At 32.7% G+C, this 23,017-nt stretch overlaps 1 protein-coding gene across 2 annotated transcripts in view; it reads left to right on the top strand.

Moving 5' to 3' along the window:
- Pten (phosphatase and tensin homolog) overlaps positions 1-23,017 on the top strand; it is an 88,114-nt gene that overhangs the window by 10,893 nt on the left and 54,204 nt on the right. Inside the window, exon 2 of one of the 2 annotated variants that reach the window (XM_077798277.1) lies at positions 17,520-17,604. In XM_077798277.1, coding sequence (XP_077654403.1) covers positions 17,520-17,604 — 85 coding nt within the window. Of the gene's footprint in view, positions 1-17,519; positions 17,605-23,017 lie in introns of those variants that run through there. The other variant, XM_077798276.1, reaches the window with a different exon arrangement.

Here is a 23,017-nt window from a genome sequence, read left to right as displayed (position 1 = left end):
AATTGTACCCATATATAATGGTAAATTTCTTGACAAGTTCTAAAAACTTGTCAACTCAGATCTCCCCAGATAAAGAAAAGAGAGCTGACTTGACTTTAAGGTTCTCTGATGCATATTTTGCATTCTTTCCTGGGCCCTAAATTTGCTGTCAGACTGTTGAATTAAACTTGTATTGAAGTGAAGTTTTTAGAAGAAAGTAGGATGAGGTTTTAGATTAGTCCAGAGATGGAAAGATGCCAATGGAGTAGCTTTAGTGGATTCTGAATTTTTTGGTTTTGTTTTGTTTTTAGGGCACATACACATAATTATGAAAGGATTCTAGGAATAGATTGTTTGCTCTTATTATTTTTTGTTTGCTTGATTTAGTTTAGTTTGCCTTCTATTTTATATACATAGGTTAAAATATCAAGGCCTAATTTTTTTTTTTTTTTGCAGTTTAACTTCTATTTTTTAAATTTTTTATTATTTCTTACATGACAATAGTGGACTGCATTACATTCATAATTTTTTGCATTACAATTCTTAATATACTTTTATACTACAATTTAATAATAACTTTTTAACAAGAAGTGTCTTATGTTACGATCACTTTGTGCATTTCCTACATATAAGTCTAGATTTGTTCTTGCTTTCTCAAGGCCTTATTTTTAACATCTTTTTTAATGGGGGAATGTTTTGAGATACTCATATTTTGAAACCAGAATGACTATTTATATGATAGCTTCAGATTTACTATGAAAAATAATAATACTTATTGCTTTAATTTAATTGAATAAGGTTTATTTTGTTTTTCACATATAAACTCCATTTGCTTCTATACTTAGTCTTATTTTTATAAAAGAAATCTTATCAGCCATTGTCTTATATTCTTAAAACTTCATGTTTTCATGTATTTTTAAAAATCTAATTCATAGTAAGTTTGAAAGAGTGTGATTTTTTAAAAAATTTTATACAATTTCCATAGCACTTCATAATTGCTACAGTTATTTTAAATCATGAAACAGTCAAATATTTATTTACCTATTGTTGTGCTCTCGGCTTGTTTCCATTTTTGGCTTTTTTTTGATATTTCTTTTTTTTTTTAACTTTTAATATTTATTTTTTAGTTTTCGGCAGACACAACATCTTTGTTTGTATGTGGTGCTGAGGATCGAACCCGGGCCAAACGCACACCAGGCGAGCGCGCTACCGCTTGAGCCACGTCCCCAGCCCCCTTTTTGATATTTCTTTAGAGTAGATTTAAGATAACACATACTAGAAAAGATTTTCATTTTTAAAAATCTCCATCTGTAAGTATTGGAGTCTTCAAACTTTCTTTCCTAACTTACTTCTAGGAAATCTAAATACTTAATGCATGTTTTACTAAAGTGTATCAAAATAAAATTTAGCTACTTTTTGATCTAAAATGCATTAAAAAATACCTTGATCTGATTATAAGAATATTGTGTTGAAATTAAAGTGAAATAGAATTTGAATAAATTATCATGTTATTTTTTAAAAATTTGAATTGATTATAACCCTATTGTTTCCATTTTGTTAATCAGAAGGGATATTGGTTTGCAGTGATGTTATTATTCCCTGAAGCATTGTTTCAACAATAATGGTTTATATTTGCCTAGTTACCTAAGTAATTGGTATGATATTAATTGATCAAAGTTTATTAATTTATCACTAATATCACTTGTGGTCAAAAATTAGTTTTGTCACATTTTGTCAGGATATTTAAATGGGAATAATCTATTTATTTATTTTTTTAATTATAGGTAGACACAATATCTTTATTTTATATTTATGTGGTGCTGAGGATTCAACCCAGTGCCTCACGCATGCTAGGCAAGCACTCTTCCTCTGAGCCACATCTCAGTCCCTGGAAATAATCTTTTTTTTTTTTTTTTTTTTTTACTTTCCTACACCAGTTTTATTTAAAACACAAATAAGAATTTCTCTTTCTATAATGGCAAATGGTTAAAATAATGCTGAACATGAATCATTGATTAATACCAGGGCTTTAAATATGAAACAAAATTATTTTTTAAAAAAGAAAAAGAATAAAGATTATCTATACAAAAAGGATCTGGAATCTATCAGCTGATTCCAAATGGAAATAATCTTAACCTTATTTTAATTTTTTTCAATAAAATTTATCATTGATATAGTTAAAACTAAAAAAAATTGAGGTAGAAATAAAATTGTCTCTTTTTAAAAACAAAATTACTTGCTAGAATAGTATTTTTAAATGAGACAATTTTTTCAACTCTTAAGGCAATTTTGGTGTAGGTATGGTGTATACCTTCTTGGGTGCTAATGAAAATGTAGTGATGGCAGAATATTTTATATGTGTATGCATTTATACTTTTTTGACAACATGGCGAAGCAGTCTAGCATCTGAGTAACCTACTTGGACAAGTTTGGAGGAAATATATTAAATGGAAGTATACTAAAAGGTATGATACAGTTTTTCATGCCTAGGATGTGGTCAAGATCATGTGTAATACTATAAAATATGCTTAGGTGCTGGTTATTAAGACTAGATTCTTTTTAGTACTGAAAAGGTCACACAGATTGTGATTATTGCATAGTGTCCAAGAACTAAGGCCTGCCATCTGTTACTTAAACGTAGAAACAAGTTAAGATAATTTAGTGATATAAGTAGTTTTGACATCTGTTTTTGGAATTCTCTACTATTTAGAATATTTTAAGACTTAAGGCCAACTTTTAGGCTTTTGCAAAAATGAAACAATAGTTATGCCAGTGTTTATATTTTTCTACTAAAGTACAAAGATTCTGATTAAGAACTAAAGATTATGTAATGACAGCCTGGCTTTTAGTCATTTGCTTTTACTAGATTGTTTGGATACGTACGTGGATGCATTAGTTTTAACTTGAGATATTAAATTATACAAGATTTTGATATTTTTAAACTGTAGTTTACCAAAGAAGTTGAGATATGCAGGAATTCATTTTTATAGAACTCAACCAGGAAATTGATTTAATAAGTATTCCTCAAAGATTTAATTGAAGTATTTTTTAAATACTTTTTAGTTGTTGATGGACCTTTATTTTATTTATTTATATGTGGTGCTAAGAATCGAACCCAGTGCCTCACACATTCTAGGCAAGTGCTCTTCTACTGAGGTATAGCCGCAGCCCACTTTAAGTATTTTTTATATTCTCTTGTTTCCTCTACATATGAGCTTCCCCATTTAAAATTTTGCTGTTGCATCTTATGCCACTATAGAAACAGTTTCTGATTTTATTTCCTTTTTACTCCCAAGAACTTAGTCTTAACATGTTGTAGTAAAAATTGCCTTTAAAAGGGCTGGTGATAGCTCATTTGGTAGAGCGCTTGCTTCACATGCACACAGCCCTGGGTTTGATCCCCAGCACCACAGGAAAAAAAAAGCCTTTAAAAATTGTCTTCTTGGTGGGGGTGGGGTTGTTGCTCAGTGGTGGAGTACTTGCCTATCATGTGTTAGGGCACTGGGTTCAATCCTCAGCACCATTTAAAAATAAGTAAATTTTGAAAAAGTTGTTCTGTCCATCTACAGCTTAAAAAAATTAAAATAATGGTCTACTTGGTTTAATAAAATTGGATTAATTTTTTTTTTTTACTTGGGGATTGAACTCAGGGGCACTCAATCACTGAGCCACATCCCCAGCCTTATTTTGTATTTTATTTAAAGACGAGATCTCACTGAGTTGCTTAGCGCCTCGCCATTGCTGAGCTGGCTTTGAACTTGTGATCCTCCTGCCTCAATCTCACAAGCTGCTGGGGTAACAGGTTTGTGCCAGTGTACTGGCGAATTGGATTAATTTTAATCTCTTTATTATATTGACATTTTTATTTTCTTGAGTTTTTTCTCATGCCACATGATTAATATGATTGAAACATTTAAGTTTAGATATTTTGAATTTTAACTCTCAAATGCAGCTTTGTGTTTGAGGCCTATATTTTTTGTAGAAGAAAAGTTTTGCCCATTTTTTAGATTAACGTCTATGAGGAAAGTAGGTTGTTTCATTAGAATCAGTTTTGTCAAGGCCATGTGAAAATGGTACTTTTTGGGACCTTTTTGTTTTGTTTTTGTGGTGCTGGGGATTGAACCCAGGGCCTTGTGCATGCAAGGCAAGCAGTCTACCAACTGAGCTGTATCCCCAGCTCTCTTTTGGACCGTTTTGAATAGATAATGTGTTCATAAGTGGTATCCTGTATATTAAGAGAGAGACATAAATTGGTGAGATTTTTTTTATCCAAGCACTAAAAGTTTAAAAGTCTTTAACATTCTGTTTATGTTTACTTAATAGTAATTTAAATGGTGCCAAGTGTTAAAGTGAGTTCCTGACCCTTGTTTTCATTCCTTTTCTTCCCTTTCAGCTGTTGGTATTTTTGTCTTCATGTGTGTTAAACTTGTATATGCTTTAAATTTTTAAATTTTATTTACTAGTTGAAAAGTTTATTTCCTTTAGTTTTTTTTCTTTTAAATTTTAGCTGAACTATTTTGTAAACTTTTTTTGTATGTTTTTTGAATGTGAAAATTTTGCATCTGATCTTTGATCAGTAATCGTGCTCCCCCTCCACCTGCAATAATTGAATTCTTTTTTTCTAATTAGTTATACATGACAGTAGAATGCTTTTTGACACATCATAATAAATAGAGAATAACTTCTCATTCTTCTGGTTGTACATGATGTAGGATCACACCACTTGTATAGCCAAATACACACATGTGGTATTAATGCCTGATTCATTCTACTATCCTTTCTACCTCCACACCTCCTCGAATTCTTACCAAAATGGTATCCATTTAGTGCTAAAATTAAGAGCGTTATCTGTTTAAATCAGGATCTATTAGTATATTTTAAGATTTCATATTAAAATTGCATATTATTACATTCTAAAGTATGAATTTTGACTAACATTTTAGAATATGTGATTTCAATTTTTTTGATAATTCATTACACAAGTGAGTATAAAGTTAGTTTAATGATTCAACTACCTTTAGTGGGAGTAAGAATCATTTTACTATATTAGAACAGGCAATTATAAAATCAGTAATATTCTTTTTAGTATAGTAATAAATGTCCACATATGCCATCGTATCTCAAAATGCACATTATTTTTTTTTATTTATTTTTTTTTAATATTTATTTATTTTTTTTAGTTCTCGGCGGACACAACATCTTTGTTGGTATGTGGTGCTGAGGATCGAACCCGGGCCGCACGCATGCCAGGCGAGCGCGCTACCGCTGAGCCACATCTCCAGCCCCAATACACATTATTTTTTCTAGTTCATATTATTTTACATAAGACTAAAATACTACAATTAAGCAAACTTGTAATTGCCAGTTGACAAAAAAAATGAGTCATTTCCAAATGATATTCTGGCTTGTAGTATAGGTTAAAGAAATTTGATTTATTATATTAAAGTCAAGTGTCAAATGAAATAGCCTAGTGTAACTTTTTTAGGTTTTTTTCTTTTTCAAATACTTTTGTGTGTGTGGGGGAGGGGGCGGGGGTGTTACCAGGGATTGAACTCTGGGGCACTAAACCTCTGAGCCCAGCCCCAGCCCTGTTGTATTTTATTTAGAGACACGGTCTCACTCTCAAGCACCTTGCTTTTGCTGAGGCTGGCTTTGAACTCATGATCTTCCTGCCTCAGCCTCCCGAGCTGCTGGAATTATAGGCATGTGCCACGGCACTTGGCTTTGAAAATGCTTTTAAATTAACATATTATATCTTTGAAAGATAAATTTTGATTGTAAGAATCAATTTTAAAAAGTTTTGGCTAAATTATTAGGAAAAAGAAAAAAAACCCTAGCTAGAGACATGTTTGTATTAGAGTCTATTTTTTTTTTAATTTTTATTTTTTATTTTTCAGTTTTCGGTGGACACAACATCTTTATTTTACTTTTATGTGGTGCTGAGGATTGAACTCAGCGCCGCGCTCATGCCAGGCGAGTGCGTTACTGCTTGAGCCACATCCCTAGCCCAGAATGTGTTTTCTTATTTCCTTGTGTATAGTAGGTTTCAAATATTGGTAAATTTGTTCATGATTTCATCTGCAAGATCTTTACAGATGGCAATTTTGTGATTTATTATTATTTTTTGTCAGAATGCAGCTAATATTGAGTGAATTGGCACTGAATATTACTAGGTCTTTTATTTTTTTTTCTATTCTTTTTTTGGTACTGGGGGTTGAACCTGGAGGCACTTTACCTTAGTCCTTTTTATTTTTTTAATTTAATTTAATTTTATATTTTGGTATCAGGGATTGAAGCCAGGAATGCTTAACCACTGAGCCACATCTCAAGCCTTTCTTATTTTGAGACAAGGTCTTGCTGAGTTTGCTTAGGGTCTCACTAAGTTGTTGAGGGCCTTAAACTTGCCATTTTCCTGCCTTTGCCTGTGAGCTGCTGGAATTACAGGCCCCACCATGCCTGGCCATTTTTATTTATTTATTTTGAGACAGAGTCTCACTAAGTTGCTGAGGCTGTCCTTGTACTCTGCAGTCCTCTTGCCTCAGACTTCTCAGTCAGAGGGATTAAAGGTGGCTGTTGCTAGGTCTTTATTCTCAAATTATTGATGCATCCTTTGGCTTTTTACCTATTTGAATAACAATTTGAACCTGCTTGAATAACAAGTCTTATATCTTGTTGCATATAGTAGTCAAAACCTAGTATTTGGGGGTAATCATTTTTGGTAAAATAAATGATAAATACATACCTTTTATAAGCAAAATGGTATGGAAACTACTTAGAGATGTAGCATTGAATATAAATATTAGAGAATTAAAGCTATGAACTTTATGCTAACATGGGATCATTGTTAACGTTTACAGTCTTTTACATGTGTTAGTATGATTTTGCTAAAGAAAACAATGTTTTGGCCATTTTTTTTTTTTTTTGCTGTAGAAAAGTAAGATCATTTAGCTTAGGTCATATGTACAATGCTCTTGAAGTATGTCTAATACATGTTATTAAAATGATAATCTTTTTGAAAACTCATGATGATGATAATGATATAACCATATTTAGTTTGATTTCTTATTAGTCATCAATGTGTTTTAGTGGGAACAGAACCATAGAAAGAGAGGTGTGTGTGTGTGTGTGTGTGTGTGTATGTGTATGTGTGTATGTGTATGTGTATGTGTATGTGTATGTACAGCAACAGAGTTCTGAAACAGGAACCTATTCTTATCGTATTCATCCAGAGACCTAGGAAGAAGGTAATCGTTTGGTGGACTCGTTAAAACCAGTTAGTTGGGCAACTTAACTTTTTAGAGGTTTACAGATGTAGGCTTGAGCATTATAGATACATTATTTCATAATTAACAACTGCTATGGAAAAAGTGGATTAAATTAGTTGAGAATTAATAAGCCTCTAATTAATACATTAAGGAAATTATGTTTGGATTTTAGAGTTACTAACATTGTTAATGTCTTGATAAGATATTTTGTGAAGTTTAATTTGCTTAAATTTAAATAACTGAAGTACTGAGTATTTTGTTCCTTTAAAAATTAATTTCTTTCTTACTGGCCTTGAATTGCTTAAGGAATTATTCTTTAAGGAGTTCCTTTGGAAAAAAAGTTAATTATTTCAGATGTTTGTAATTAGAAATTATCTTCCTGTTAGTGTATATATGCATATTATTACATAGTTATAATCAGTGTTTTTTTGTACTTCGATCTGTTTTTTCACAGATATAATTTTTGTCAGCATACTTATTTTTTTAAAGCTGTGTAGATACAATTTCATCAGACAGTGCTAAATATTGTGGTTTACTCACTGTACCTTGTTAGGATTATTTCCATGGTGGGGGGTTATTTTTTTTATATTGCTAGAGTGGGAATTCTAGATGAAATAGCATTAATAGCTTCATAATTGTTTTTTACAGGTTGCAGATTTTTTTTACCAAATGAGCTAATTTATAATACTGTTATTAAGTAGAATAATAACTAGCAATTCTTTTTTAAAATATATATGTGTGTATATATATACATATAGTTGTAGGTGGACACATTACATTTATTTTATTTCTGTGTGATGCTGAGGATTGAACCCAGTGCCTCATGCATGCTAGTGATGGCTCTACCACTGAGCCACAACCCCAGCTCCAATAACTAGCAATTCTTAATATTAACTTTTGAAGAGTTAAAAGTGAGGTCTAAACTTCTACTTCAAAGCAAAAAATACATGCAGACTTATTAGTCATCATAAGTCATATGCTATAAAAACATGAAAGAAAAATATGAGGTCAGGTTTGTTTGGAGAAGTAGAAAACTTTAGTAGAGTTCTTAGATTATTTGGCAGTCTGTTTTCCTTTCTGGTTTGGTATTGCTAGCAGATATCTAAAAAGTATAAAAATGAACCTTAAATTTATGCTAAAGTAAATTTAAATTAATTAGTTTATCAGAATTCTTTTTACTGTTTGTTTATAAAAACACCACATTGAGTTCTTTGCATTGATCCTTTATCTAAATAACAGGACGTTTTAAACTCATGCAACTTTTAATATTAATAAACTTATTTACAATTACAGAGCCCTTTGCAGTCTTACAAATTTAAAAATACTTTTGCATATCTTATTTGGTCTTTGAAACAACCAATATTATTATTATTATTTTTTTACAGAAGAACAAAACAAAAATATTTGAGGCCCAGAGATTGAGTAAGTGATTTATGAAGTGATAGGATTTAAATTAAGTTGGGCTTGGAGTCTTCTGTATTAAATGACAACATTCTTTAAGTGCTTAGCACAGGGCCTGTCACCTAGTAAATATTTATATGTTCCTTCATGTTTCTTGAAACCCCGTTTTGGAGTACTCCTCCTCTTAACATTTTTTTTCTTTTTTAATAAACTTCTTGTGTCCGTTTCCTTTGGAAAATAAGGTTTTGGGCAGTATTGATTTGGTCTGTGTAGGAATGATTATGTGCTTTATATAGAGTTTTCTTAAATAATGAACAGTTAGCACTTTATCAACTGGAAAAATCAAGTTAACTGCTATTTCTGCTTTCCTCTCAGTATGAATCTTCAATTTATAAACAAGAGCCCATTATGAACATTCAGCAAACTTAATAGGAAAAAGTTAAATCTATTAAGAAATAAAAAATTTTTCACCAAGTAAGAAAGTCATAGAAATCCATGAGAATGGTATTTAAAGCATAATTTTATTAGAGAAGTTGATAAAATGGCATAACTGTGACATACTTGGAAAGTATTTGTTGAATTTAAATTGTTAAAATTTATTGAAAGAAATGTAAACCTGATAGAACTTGTGAATCAGTGGCTCAATTTGTTTTCCCTCACATGAACCTCTGCTGTCTTCTGGTTGAAAGCACTGGCTGGCAGAAAGCAGGGAGAAAACTCCAGAAATTCCCGGGAAATATAATGAAATCTTTCTTTCCATTCCTATTCTGTTATTAGTCTGTTTCTTCACTTCTATCAGTTTAGCTGTGTGATCCTTTTTTTTTTTTTTAATTGACCTCAGGGGCATCTTAGTGAGGCCCTAAGCAACTCAATGATACCCTGTCTCTAAATAAAATATGAAAAAGATCTGAGAATGTTGCTCAGTGGTTAATCTCTTCTTGGGTTCAATCCCCAGTACCAAAAAACAAAAACAAACAAACAAACAAAAAACCCCAAAACTCATTGAACTGTTCACTTAAGATAATGTATTGTGTATAAATTATATATCTATCAAAACAAAACAAATTGGGGGAAAAGACTGTCCAGTGAATCTCAGATCTTCCCCTGTTTGTGGTAGCCATCCAGCCTACGTAGAATATGAAGTACCATGTATGCATTTTTTTTCATCTTTTTTTTTTGTATGTATGGTAGCTACTGATACTGTGAGAAAAGGACTTCTTTTGGAATATTTTACATATGTTCTTAAGTTATAGTAAATACTTAAAATGCAAATTGATATAGGAACAATTTTGAAGAGTTTAAGTTTGTTAGGCTTTAATGTTCTTTGGAAGGATTAGATTATTCCATAAATCATCATTGAAAAAAAGTAGTTATGGTAGACACTTATGGAATAAATCTATATCATTTTGTTCAGGTGATAGATAACTGTAACTATGTTCTAAGTATAGTGTTCATATAGTCATGTAATCTTCCTGTCAAACCATATATGCTAAGTATCTTTATTAGCCCTGTTTTACTTAGGAAACTGACAGAGAGGTTTGTAGCATGCTCAGGGTTAGACAGAAGGTGAAACTGGAGGACATGTTCAGGCAACTTCACTTTGGAGCATGTTCGTCCCCCCCCGCCCCCCCCATGGCCACGATTGAACTCAGGGGCACTCAACCACTGAGCCATATATATCTCCAGCCCTATTTTGTATTTTATTTAGAGACAGGGTCTCATTGAGTTGCTTAGCACCTCACTTGAGGCTGGCTTTGAACTCCCTCCTCCAGTCTGAGCCTCCTAAACTGCTGGGATTATAGATGTGCCACTGCACCTAGCTGGAGCTTGTTCTTAACCATTATTCCACACCGCCTGCAAGTCGATCTCTAGATCCAGAAATACTTGATTTCTTTTAGTGACCTAGTAAGCTATGCTTACTACTTAAAGTCATTATTTCATATTTTTTATCACTTATTCAGAAGGTTGTCCACTGTGTTAGGTTAAGGCTGTTTTGTATTAGAAATCCAAACATACAGAGTTGGTATTTGTGGGAGTGTATTCTAGAAAAACCCCCCATACCAAAATTCACGAATGCTTAAGTCCTTCATATAAAAGGGTGTAGTGTTTGCATATAACTTATGCATTCTCCTATGTATATAAAATCATTTCTAGATATTTTATAATATCTAATACAATGTAAATGATATGTTATACTGTGTAGTTTAGGGAATAGGGATGAGAAAAGTGTATATATTTAGACACCATTTCTTTTTTATATTTTCAATTTATGGATTGTTAACTTGGCAGATGTAGAACCCAAAGATAGAGAGGGCTGAGTGTGTGTACAGGCAAATATGTGTTTGTGTATATTAGTTCTTTTGTGGTTAAATAATTAAGCGGTTAAATATCAAAAGTATATTGTGTGGGGAAGCAAAAACACATTAGAAACATTTTGTTTGTTGGTATAATTATTGTCCTAAGAACTATTTGCTTCAAGATTCAGTACTCATTTAGGTAGTAATCAGTTTTGGAAATAAAAGTATACTTTTTTATACTGTATCAGCTCTTATAAATTTTTCAGTTTTAATATTAATCACTTTTATTTGAACTTGTTGCCTTTATTTGGAAATAACAAAATTCTTTGTCTTCTTTGAGGCAGTATTGTATAGAGAGTTTGGACTTTGTAGTTATGTATTTAATTTGGGTTTGAATTATAATATACTTCTTATTGTCTTTGGAATCTTGAGAAGATTACTCATTCTTTTTGACCCTTAATTTCTTCACCTATGAAATAGTAATGTTACTTGTTAGGATTAAATGAGAATGTATTTGGCATACTGATATGGGATATTGGACAGATACTAGTGGACTAGTTTTGTACATCTTTCAAACTTGTCATGGCTGTTAAAGTCTTTAGTAAAATCTCCAACTGTAAAGTAAGAAAGGTAGGAATCTAAAGAAAATGAAACTGTAAAAAGTCTGCATTCCTGAATTTTTTTAGGGGTGGGGTGGGGTACTGGGGATTGAACCCAGGGCTTTGTATCTGCTATGCAAGCTCTTTTCCACTGAGTTACATTTTCAGCTCTTCGAACTCCTTTTTAGAGGAAGAAACAGGGCCACAATCAAAGTCTTTGCTTTGCAAAGAGCTCCCATGTTAATCCTAGTCTTGGACTCCTTAAATCTGATTAAATTGAACTCCCTGCCCTAGTATCCTTAAAACTGATGCAATGGATGTTTTTGCATCTTTGTGTATGAGCTCCATTGGGCTTCTTTTTCCTGAGTATTTCTTGCATTTTCATATTCCTACCCTCTGGAATGTTCTGATTGCTTTTCTTTCTTTATCTACTGATGTCTAACTTAACCTCCTCTTTTTATTTATTTCTGTCTATGTAGTTTTAGGGATGGAACCCAAGAGTGCTCTACCATTGCTATATCCCCACCCGATTTTAGTTTTTTATTTTGAGACAAGATCTCACATAGTTGTCTAAACTGGTTTAGAATTTAAGATCCTCCTGTCTCAGCCTCCTAAATTACTGGGATTACAGGTTTGTGACACCACTTAGGATATATATGACCTACTTGGTGAAGCTTTATTTGTACCTCTGCAGAATAAGTCCCTCTCTCTTTAGCTCTTAAAATGTCTTGATCTTTTATAAAATAAGACCTTTGGTACCATTTTGGGTCTCTGTGTGTGTCTTTGAGAGAATAGGAATTTTTGAAGGCAGAAAGTTTTGCTTGCTTAGCCTTGGATTTTCCTGTGCCCCTTGCACAGAATGTTCATTTTTTGTTTGAATAATTATGTGAAGAAGGGGGCCAGCTGAGTTTAATGAGTATTTAACATCCATTTATGTGTATTTAATTGGTAAGTTAACCAAATACTTTGCCAGTTTATTTGCTTCATTAATTAGTATTTATAGTGCAGGGATACATTTGAGCTTAGTCCTAGTTTAACCACATTTTAAGGGGCTGTATAGACTTTTATACTTTTCTAGGAAAAAGTTTCAGATAACTTTGTTAATGGTAAGAAGTATTCCTTCCTTTAGTAAAACAATTTTTGTTGTAATGTTCAGGGAATCTTAAATAATTTCAATTTATATTTTTGACCAAAATGTATTTATAACTTTTTAGATCATAATTCCAGACTGGTGATAGCTGCCACTGTTTTAGGTTTTCTTCTGCTGCTCTTGGGGGCCTCATTTTTTCCGTTTCTCATCTTATGTTTTTGTGCTTCAAGGGAGAGTTAAAAAGTAAAGATTCTTCAGTTCAAGAATTATATTGCTTTAGGCTTGATTGAACCTCTGCTCTCTTCTGTGTATTTCCATCATTAGTGAATATAATATACCAAAACATTTTCATAACTAAAAAAGCTGCAGTTTTAGAAGAAGCAACTTTGTTATTTTAGAATAATGGAAGATATAGCTAATATTCGTGATGTTAGCAATGGTAATCCTAATGGTTTTCTTTTGGAGTCTTTCTAATAAGAACTCTTTAAGGCTGGAGGTGAACATTTAAATAAAGTAAATGTTATTTAAGTCTCTGATATTTTTGTTAAAACCTTTTTTTGTGGGGGGTACCGGGATTGAACCTCAGGGGCACTCAACCACTGAGCCACATCCCCAGACCTATTTTGTATTTTATTTAAGAGACAAGGTCTTACTGAGTTGCTCAGCAGGTCTCGCTTTTGCTGAGGCTCTTTAAACTCATGATCCTCCTGCCTCAGCCTCCCGAGCTGCTGGGATTACAGGCATGCACCACCTCGCCTGGCCAAAACTTTTTAAATAGAAATTAAGCTCTGTTTATTTATTTTTAGTTGTAGTTGGACCCAATACCTTTATTTCATTCATTTATTTTTATGCAGTACTGAGGATTGAATCCAGGGCCCCAAGCATGGTAGGCAAGCACTCTACCTCTGAGCCACAATCCCAGCCCCTAGAAATTAAGCTTTTTAAAAAAAGCAATATGCAGAACTGATACTACATCATAAAAATTCCTACTACCTAGAGGTAACTACTTTTAGTACCTTAGTTTGTAGTCTTTTTGTCTATATCTATCTGCATGGCTATGTATACATATTCTTTTATCAAAGTGGTATCACACTACATTCTATTTTGAAACCTGCCCTTCATGGTCTTAATGTCTACTTTTTCACTTCAAGAAATTTTCATTTCATCTAATTCCCAGATTATATTACAGGTTTCTCTATTTGGCTTTAAATTTTTTTTTTTTTTTTTAATGACTGGTTTGTCTAAAATAATATGTGGGCTACCATTGCACTGGTGATATTGGCCATTAGGAACCTAAAGATTTTATAAATCAAGGGCAGCCACCTGTTTCTTAAAAAAAAAAAAAAATGGTACTGATTTGTTGAGAGACTGGGTCATGCCCTATAGACCTTTTAATATGTATGATTTACTTTCTCAATGTCATTTAGCTTGTTCTGTGTTTTTCTGTAAATTAAACTTTTTATCTAAAAAGTGAATTTAAGTACAAGATACTTGGTAATCAGAGATGATTCTCAGTCCTTTATACTGTATTATATCAAGTTATTTGATCTCTGATTCTTGGTAATGCTGAGATTGGCCACTGAGATTGGGCAATGACAATTTTTTCTTCCATTGTTCATCTATGTTTGTCTCCTTACTTTAGAAAGTATTTTCTGTAGTATCATTTTGACTCTTAAGAAAACCTATTTCCCCCTCAGCCACTTGCTTGGGTTGATTATTATTTATCTTTACCTATATCAATAAGGCTTGCAAAATGTGACTACTTTGTGTGTGTGTATTGGGGGGGTGGTCCTGGAGACCAAATCCTGGGCTCTTCACATTCTAGGCAAGTTGCTCTACCACTGAACCACACCCCCAGTCCTTTTTTGGTATTTTTATTTTTATTTTATTTTTTAGTACTGTGGCTAGAACCCAGGGGTGCTTAACCACTGAGCCACATTCCTAGCCCTTTTTATTTTTTAAGACAGGGTCTTGCTTAGTTGCTTAGGGCCTCACTAAGTTGCTAAGGCTGGTCTTGAATTTGCAATCCTCCTAACTCAGTCTTTGGAGTTGCTGGGATTATAGGTGTGTGCCACTACACCCAATAAAATAATGACTTCTGTTTCTGTCCTTTTCACATCTACTAGTTTCTGGTTTTCCCTCAAGCAGAATTTATGAAGTGGACTGTTTTGTTGTCCTGATAGGTATTTCCTATAGAAAAAGCAAGTTAAATACTTGAATCCCCTACTGTTGCCAATTTTCAAAGTGAAGAACTATTCTTCACTTCACCATCTCAAAAGGTGACAGATGGAAGGGTTTTTGTTGTTGTTTTAACTTTTTAATTGTTTTGAGTATCTTTATAGGTTTAGGAATTTTCATTTTATTCTTTCTTTCTTTCTTTTTTTTTTTTTTTTAATGGTGGTGCTGGGGATTGAACCCAGCGCTTTGTCATGCTAGGAAAGCACTCTACCATCTGAGGTATATTCCCAGCTCTCAGGTTGTTTTAATTTACTCATTTAAATTTTTTCTGTGATGCTCAGATTATTATAGCCATTGAGACCTCCTTTATGTCAACTCATATGGCATTTAATATTTACTATTCATTTCTATTTTCCTTCCTTGCTCTCAGCCACAGAAGAGTATGCTCACATGAACTTTCCTGCCCCAGATCTGGCATCATCTCTTCCCAAGAAGTTAGTACCTTTTAATGTATTAGTAGAGGCAAAATCTGAGCTCTGGGAGTGTTTGTGTGACATTGCTTATAAGCCATTTCAGTGAAAAGACCTAGAAAATACAGGCTTTTATAAACACAAACCTTTTTTTTTTTTTTTTAAACAGTACTGTGGATTGAACTCACAGTCTCATGTGCTAGGCAAGTACTACTGTGCCACAGAGCTATGCCCCCAACCCCTGTGTGAGATGTTTTAAAAAATTGTTAATGGTTTAAAGATCAAAATTTGGACTGGGTTTTTAACTCAGTGGTGGAACACATGCTTAGTATGTGCAAGACCCTGAGTTCATCCTAGCACTGCTCTCACACACACAATAAAACAAAAAGTTCAAAATTATTCAAAGAGATAGACAGCAGTCTTGCTTCTATCTGTTCTTCCTAGGCTTCTCTCTTCCCTTTCCATTCTCTTTTAAGCACCCATTTTTATTAGTTTTCATTTATTTGTGTGTGTAAGTTCAGATTTAAGCAAATGTGTGTGTGAATGGTGTTCAAGAAAATATGTAACCAAAAGATGTATACCAAAGATGGTATAGTTTGACTTGTGTATTTTTTGCTTAAAGTATTTATAAATTTTTCTAGTAGTTATCTTATAGAACATATATTTCTCAGATAACCTTTTCTTATGACATTAAAATGAAACCTCTTGGTAGTTTGGTAAATTATTTTTGGATTGAAAATAATGTTGAGAACCAGGGATGTGGCTTGGGGACATGACTCGGTGGAATGCTTGCCTAGCATTCTTGAGGCCCTAGCTTTATTCCCAACATGGAAGAAAAACAATACAAAACAAAAGAAGAAGAAGAGGAGAACATAATAACATTGAAATTGATAATATAAGGTCTTCCAAGACTAAATTCAAAAGATATAGAGATGGGCACTGGATCAGGTGAATTTTGAATTGTATTTGGAAGGTAAATGGATTCAAAAGTAGGTAGGCAGAAATCTTTAGTGATGGTAGTCTTTACACAAATTAACTTGGTTGGTATGAAAGATCTGTATTGGAAAATCATGAGATTAGAGAAGATTGATAGAATAAGAGCAAATGAAAGCTGGTGTGCTGGACAAGAATCAGGAATCTAGATTGTTGGTGATTTTTGTAGGTATTTGGGAATACTTTGAGTATAGAAGTTTGTTTTCATGTAATGTATAGCATAATTGAATATAATGGGCATGCTAAATATTGACTACATTGGTTAGAAGTGACAATAATAAAATTTCAACCTCAGTTTGATGTATCGAGTCATAGCCAGGACTAGAAGGGACTTTTAAGAGTTTATCTCTTTGAACATAATCATTATGTAAATGGGAAATTGAGGTTTAGAAAGTTTAAATGACTTCTCCAAATTATATAACTAGTTAGAGGTATAGCCAGTTCTTAAATATAACCTTCTGAGACTCATCCACTTTTTATACCATAGTGCCTTTTTTAACATGAAAAATTAGAAGCTTACAGTTAAGTCTTTTCAGGCAAGTGCAGATTTTTTTGTTTTTATCCCTCCATATATTAGTTTTATAATTTACAAAATCTTAGGGTTTTGCTTTTTTTTTTTAAAAGAGAGAGTGAGAGAGGAGAGAGAGAGATAGAGAGAGAGAATTTTTAATATTTATTTTTTAGTTCTCGGCGGACACAACATCTTTGTTGGTATGTGGTGCTGAGGATCGAACCGGGCCGCACACATGCCAGGGGAGCGCGCTACCGCTTGAGCCACATCCCCAGCCCCATTGCTTTTTTTTTTTTAATACATAGATACTATAAATGTGGAAATTGGGCTGGGGATTTGGCTCAAGCGGTAGCACGCTCACCTGACATGCGTGCGGCTCAGGTTCGACCCTCAGCACCACATACCTACAAAGATGTTGTGTCCGCCGAAAACTAAAAAAAAAAATAAATAAATATTAAAAAAATGTGGAAATTACCTTTTACTTTAGGTGCATTTTCAGTGTACTAAGTAGAGGGGTTTAAACATTATTTTGCTATAAAATTGTTTTGAGGATCTTTTTGTAAATAATGTATTTACCAATATTTTTAAATTATGCATCATAGGTTACAGATATATTTCACACAGTTTTATAACTTGCTGTAGTGGGGACACCCTTTTTATTTATTAGCCGATGTTTTAAAATTGTGCATATTTGCATTTTGCATATTTCAGATATTTCCTTAATTTAAGTACTCAGATATTTATCCAAACATTATTGCTATGGGATTTCCTGCAGAAAGACTTGAAGGCGTATACAGGAACAATATTGATGATGTAGTAAGGTAAGAACTCTCTTGATTTTTTTATTTCAAATATTGATGTATTATATTTATATTATCACTTAGAAAAAATTTCCAAAACACAAAAAAGAAAAACATTGTGGTGTAGGCTTTATTATGTTCTATAACTCCTTTTTTTAACTTACTATTTTTAACTTAATGTTAACTCAGTGGAATACAGCTTATTTGATGAGAACCTAATTAAGTACTTAGATGATGTGATTTCTTAGATTCTGTAAAATGCCTCTCACTAGGTTAGTGCCTGGATTCCATTACAATATGATTTTTGTCTTTTTGTTTTTCCACAGTTGGGGATTAGGCTGAAAATCCTTGGGTAGATTAAATACTATGTAATTTTTTGTAGAACAGCTTTTAATGGGGCACACCTGTACCAAGAATCTGAAAAGTGTTTGGCACAATGGTTAAAGAAAGGAATTGCTTGGCATTCGAAGCCTAGATTAATCATTGAACACTTTTGCATAATTTTCTAAGTATAATTATTATTCAGTTCATAACAGTGTCTTTCTCAAGACCCACTTAAACATTACTTTTTTTAATATTTATTTTTTAGTTTTAGGTGGACACAGTATCTTTATTTCATTTTTATGTGGTGCTGAGGATCAAACCTAGTTCTCACGTATGCCAGGAGAGTGCGCTACCACTTGAGCCACATCCTCAGCCCCTTAAATATTACTTTTTAAAACATTTATGACCCAAGACTACATGGGAATTTGTCTGCTGTGCATAATCTTAATTTTTTTCTGATTTCAGAACAAAAATATATATATTCATGACTAAATTAACACTAAATTGTCAATACAAACTTTAATGACTTTAAAAGTTAAAATTCTGGATTTCATATACTCTCATAAATGTCTTTGTGTAGCCTTTTAATTTAAATAGTTGGTGATTGTGGGAATTAAGTTTTGGAATGGTGGGAAAGTACTTTGTAATTTATAAAGCATCATACAGATGTAGAATCCTTTTATAATATTTGCATAAGTATATGACTATTAAGCCCTTTTATGAGCTGCTATAAGTTGCTTTTTTAAGTGGTTAATTTTTAGCAACTTGATTGGAACTATAGTCTATTTACATTTTTGGAGTACTGAGTTGCGTTCCGTTCAATTTTTTTGGCATTTATTGTGTTCAGAATTAGATATCATTATCATCTCTTTTTTGTACCTTCTATTAAATTTCTAGGTGGTACATGGGAATGTCAGAGGTACTGTTAAGCACTTGAAAATAGGAAAATGAATTTGCCTTCTCATAGTTAGGTAAGACACAGTGCAGGGATATAGCTGTCAGTGATACTAACACACCTAAAGAAAATGGAGTAGGCCATAAGAAAAAAAAAATGAGGAAGGTAAATTTTGAATCATGAGAGGTGGCAAGTCTGGGACATGAATAGTACCATTGATTCACTAGACATGTATTTTCAGTTGTGATGTGGAAATGTTTATCAGACTCTTTATGGTCTGAATGAGATATCTCATGATGACTTAATTCATTGGCTTTGTGGTGCAACCCTGAAGTGCCAGTGATTCTAGAGGCTGAGACAGGAAGGTGGAAAGTTTCAGGTTAGCCTCAGCAACTTAGTATGGCTCTCAACAACTTAGTGATACCCAGTTTGAAAGTAAAAAGGTCTGGGAATGTAGCTCAGTGCCCCTGGGTTCAATTCCCAGTTTAAAAAAAAAGATGATCTACTTGACATTACTATAATCCTATACTCAATCGAGTATTAAGTCAGTCAAACCAGATTATTCCTGTAGTCACACTGAAAAAGTATGAGTATTCTGAATAGAGGGCAAGTTTTCTAATGTGTACAAGGTTCTCATGATAAATTAATCTGGCACGATAATTTTTATATTATATTTAGTGTGAATAAGTCACCAAGGGTGACTGATAATCTTTTAGGTTACCGATGAAGTCTAGTTTTTAGAGCTTACACCTTTAGATTATAATAACTTCAAAAAAATTCTGTTGGAAACTATTTTTGTCCCTCATCTTCTAATTCCATAACTCCTGTCTTTATGCCTTTGAATTAAAAGATTCACATATTTACTTTACAAAGTAAAATAACCAAAGTTGAAATTTATTCGGTGTATCTTTAATCTATGTAGTTTGTTTTATTTAGGCTTATGTTTTTTTTTTTTTTTCCTGAACTGTTTTGTATCTGGATTGCTACTTAGCCAGTGGTTCCTTTAGCCACCTGATCTTGTCACCCATTATAATACTGGTATTAGTATAACAACAATAAAGAATTAACAGCTGAATAATAAAGCATATGCTGTCTTTGTTTTTGTTTTTTATTTTTTTATACCAGGGATTGAACCCAGGAACACTTAACCATGGAGCCATATTCCTTGCCCTTTTTAATTTTTTATTTTGAGACAGGGTCTTGCCAAGTTGCTTAGGGTCTGGCTAAGTTTGCTTAGGCTAAGTTGCTGGCTAAGTTGCTGAGGCTGTCTTTGAACTTCTGATCCTCCTGTCTCAGCCTCCCAAGTCACTGGGATTACACCCAGCCTTTGTTTTGTTTTTTTGATTGGTGAGTAAATGGCCAGTAAGACATTGATAGTTTCTGTTACTCAGTCTCCTCCCCTTTTATAACCAAAAGGATGAACAGTAACCAGGAAGGAAGATGTAGTGTTTTCTATAAACTAAAATGAACTCATAATTTCTAGTAATATTCCTGTTAGGATTAAGTTCTCCAAGGGATCAGTTGATGTATCCAGTGCCTAAATAGCTGTTTTTGGTTGCTTCACACTGTATCAGCCACATTTGTAATAATCACTAGTGACTTTATTTTTGGTTCAAAGTTGATAATGTCTCAGTGGAAATGTTTCATTTTCACATACCTTTGTTTTTGTGTTAAAATCATTTTCAGTTAGATTTTTTCTTTGCCTTCCCTTTGTGTCAGGATATCCAAAGGGCATTTAAAATTATTCCCTTTTCTCTAATTCCATATTTTCCCTGTGATTTTCCCACCCAACAGGAAATGTTGTGCAGAGTCTGGTCTTTGTGGTCATCATTACATCATTTCCTTGAGTAAAATAAACTTAAATTTCAAATATATTCATGCTTAAACTATCCATTATTATTTAATTTTATATTTGTAATGATCCAGTATTATTATTGATAAGGGTGCATATTTTGTTATGGCAATGTGAGAATTTACATTTGAGATACTCAAAGTATTTTTGAGGCAAATATTTACCGATATTTAACTTCTCCATTTGAGATAACCATCAAGAATCAGGAATTAATGTAAAAAAAAGTCAAAGGAAAGGGGGAAAGTGAACCAAACTGAATTTTTTTTTTTAAACATCTTAACTGCAAATGTTTTGCTTCATAAGCAATCAGAACTGAAAGAGTAGGACAGAGACATCTCATAGAAGGGGAATTAAAGAGCTAACTCTTCCAAAGTTCCTTTTCCTCTTAACTACTATCTTTTCTCCTCCTTATTTCTTGCCACTAAGTTCTTGTATTTGCTTGGTGGTAATATGAAAGTTTTCTTCAGATAATTGATTATTTTTTTATATGTATCTTAATGTTGTTCCTTGGGCTAATATTTTAATTATCTAATTTATATGTGATCTGGTATAAATCTAAAGAGTTTAATAAATTGGTGCTTCATGTGTTTAAGAGGCGTAGTTTGAGAACTGTTTAGTCCCTAATAAATCAAAATATAAGTTTAATAATGATGAACTGGCTTTCCTACTGTAGAACTTTGCAATGCATTGTGAATCTTCCAAGAGTAAGATTGTAGTATGTAACTTTTCTTTTTTCCTTTTCATTTCTTTTCCTTCCACCTCCCTTTTCTTTTCTTTTCTTTATTTGTGGTATATTAAATATTTTTTCAAAACAGTGTATCCTGGAGCATAACTTGGGAAATGTTGAAAATGAAAAAAATGCTTTCCTCTTTCCTGGATCTATAGGAAATTATTCACTTCCTTTTTTATTGGAAAGTTTTTTTGTGGGAAGATTCTTAAAGTTATTAAAAGGAAATACTTGGAGCTCAGTCTTCTGACATGTAATAATTAAAAAAAAAAAGACTTACCATTGTTTTATATGCTGAGCTTCTTTACCCATTCTAAGTATTTGTTTTACAGGTTTAAGAATCTGTGTTCTTCCTTAATGGCCTGTTATATACATTTTCTTTCTAAAGAAACTTTTCAAATGTTTTATTAATTCTATGTTCATCTCTCAGTCACACTGAATCTTATGTTGGTTTTCTCTTCTTTCTTCCTTCTCTTCCTCCGTGTGTGTGTGTGTGTGTGTGTGTGTGTGTGTATCTCTGTCTCTGTCTCTGTCTCTCTCTCTCAATTTATTTGGTGGGGATCAAACCCAGGGTTTGTGCAGGCAAGTTCTATACTACTGAGCTATACTTATAGCCCATAAGTGGATTTTCATTAACAAGGAAATGTTTTGCCCTAACCATTATCATTATTGGCTATTCTGTTAAAAAGTGAATTTGAAAAGAGATTAGAAGCAGACTTAAAAATAATTTAGAGAAAGGAATATCAGGTCCATTTAACCTTTTTAACAGTTTCTTACTCCCCCCCCCTTATATTGTCTCCCTGTTTCCCACTTTTTTCCTTCATTGCAGTGAAATTCACATAACAAAATACTTATTTTACAGTGTATGATTTCTGTGACATTTAGTACCTTCACAATACAACTACCACCTCAAATGGCAGAACATTTTTTGGTCGCTCCAAAAGAAAACTCTTTTTTCCATTGTCTGCCTTGGTTTTCTCCTCCCCTAACCCTTTTCTACTCTCTCGTCCACCGCCCCCTGCTCTCAATAAGGACCCTCAATGGATTAGACAGTGTTTATAACAATGTTTATATTTATTTTGGGAACCAATTTACTTTTGGTATTTTAATAGTAGATAACATTTTTCATGGATTTATTTACATACTAATTACTTGTATAACTTGTATAAGTTGTTTACATGTGCCGTTATATTAAATCTCTACAATAAATCTATCCCTATTAAAGGAAGTTTAACTGGGTCTGTTAGATTCCAAAGCAGATAATGTGTTCATTTCTGAGAGATGAACATAGAATTAATAAAACATTTGAAAAGTTTCTTTAGAAATAAAAATGTATATAACAGGCCATTAAGGAAGAACATAGATTCTTAAACCTGTAATACAAATACTTACAACGGGTAAAGAAGCTCAGCATATAAAACAATGGATAAGTCTTTTTTTTTTTTTTTAATTATTGTAAGACTGAGCTCCAAGTATTTCCTTTTAATAACCACAGGTGGTAAATAGTGAGGTTGAAAGTTTGAGTCTGGGTCTGTTAGATTCTAAAGCTGATTTTTAAAATAATTATATTATTTCATATACCTGAGGACAAAACCTATAAACTCCTGGGCTAGTCTAGCCTGTTCATTTCCCTTGG

The sequence above is a fragment of the Urocitellus parryii genome, chromosome 5 (genome assembly GCF_045843805.1).
Source record: "Urocitellus parryii isolate mUroPar1 chromosome 5, mUroPar1.hap1, whole genome shotgun sequence".
NCBI classification, from domain to species: Eukaryota; Metazoa; Chordata; class Mammalia; order Rodentia; family Sciuridae; genus Urocitellus; species Urocitellus parryii.
This window is presented reverse-complemented; position numbering and strand designations above follow the sequence as displayed.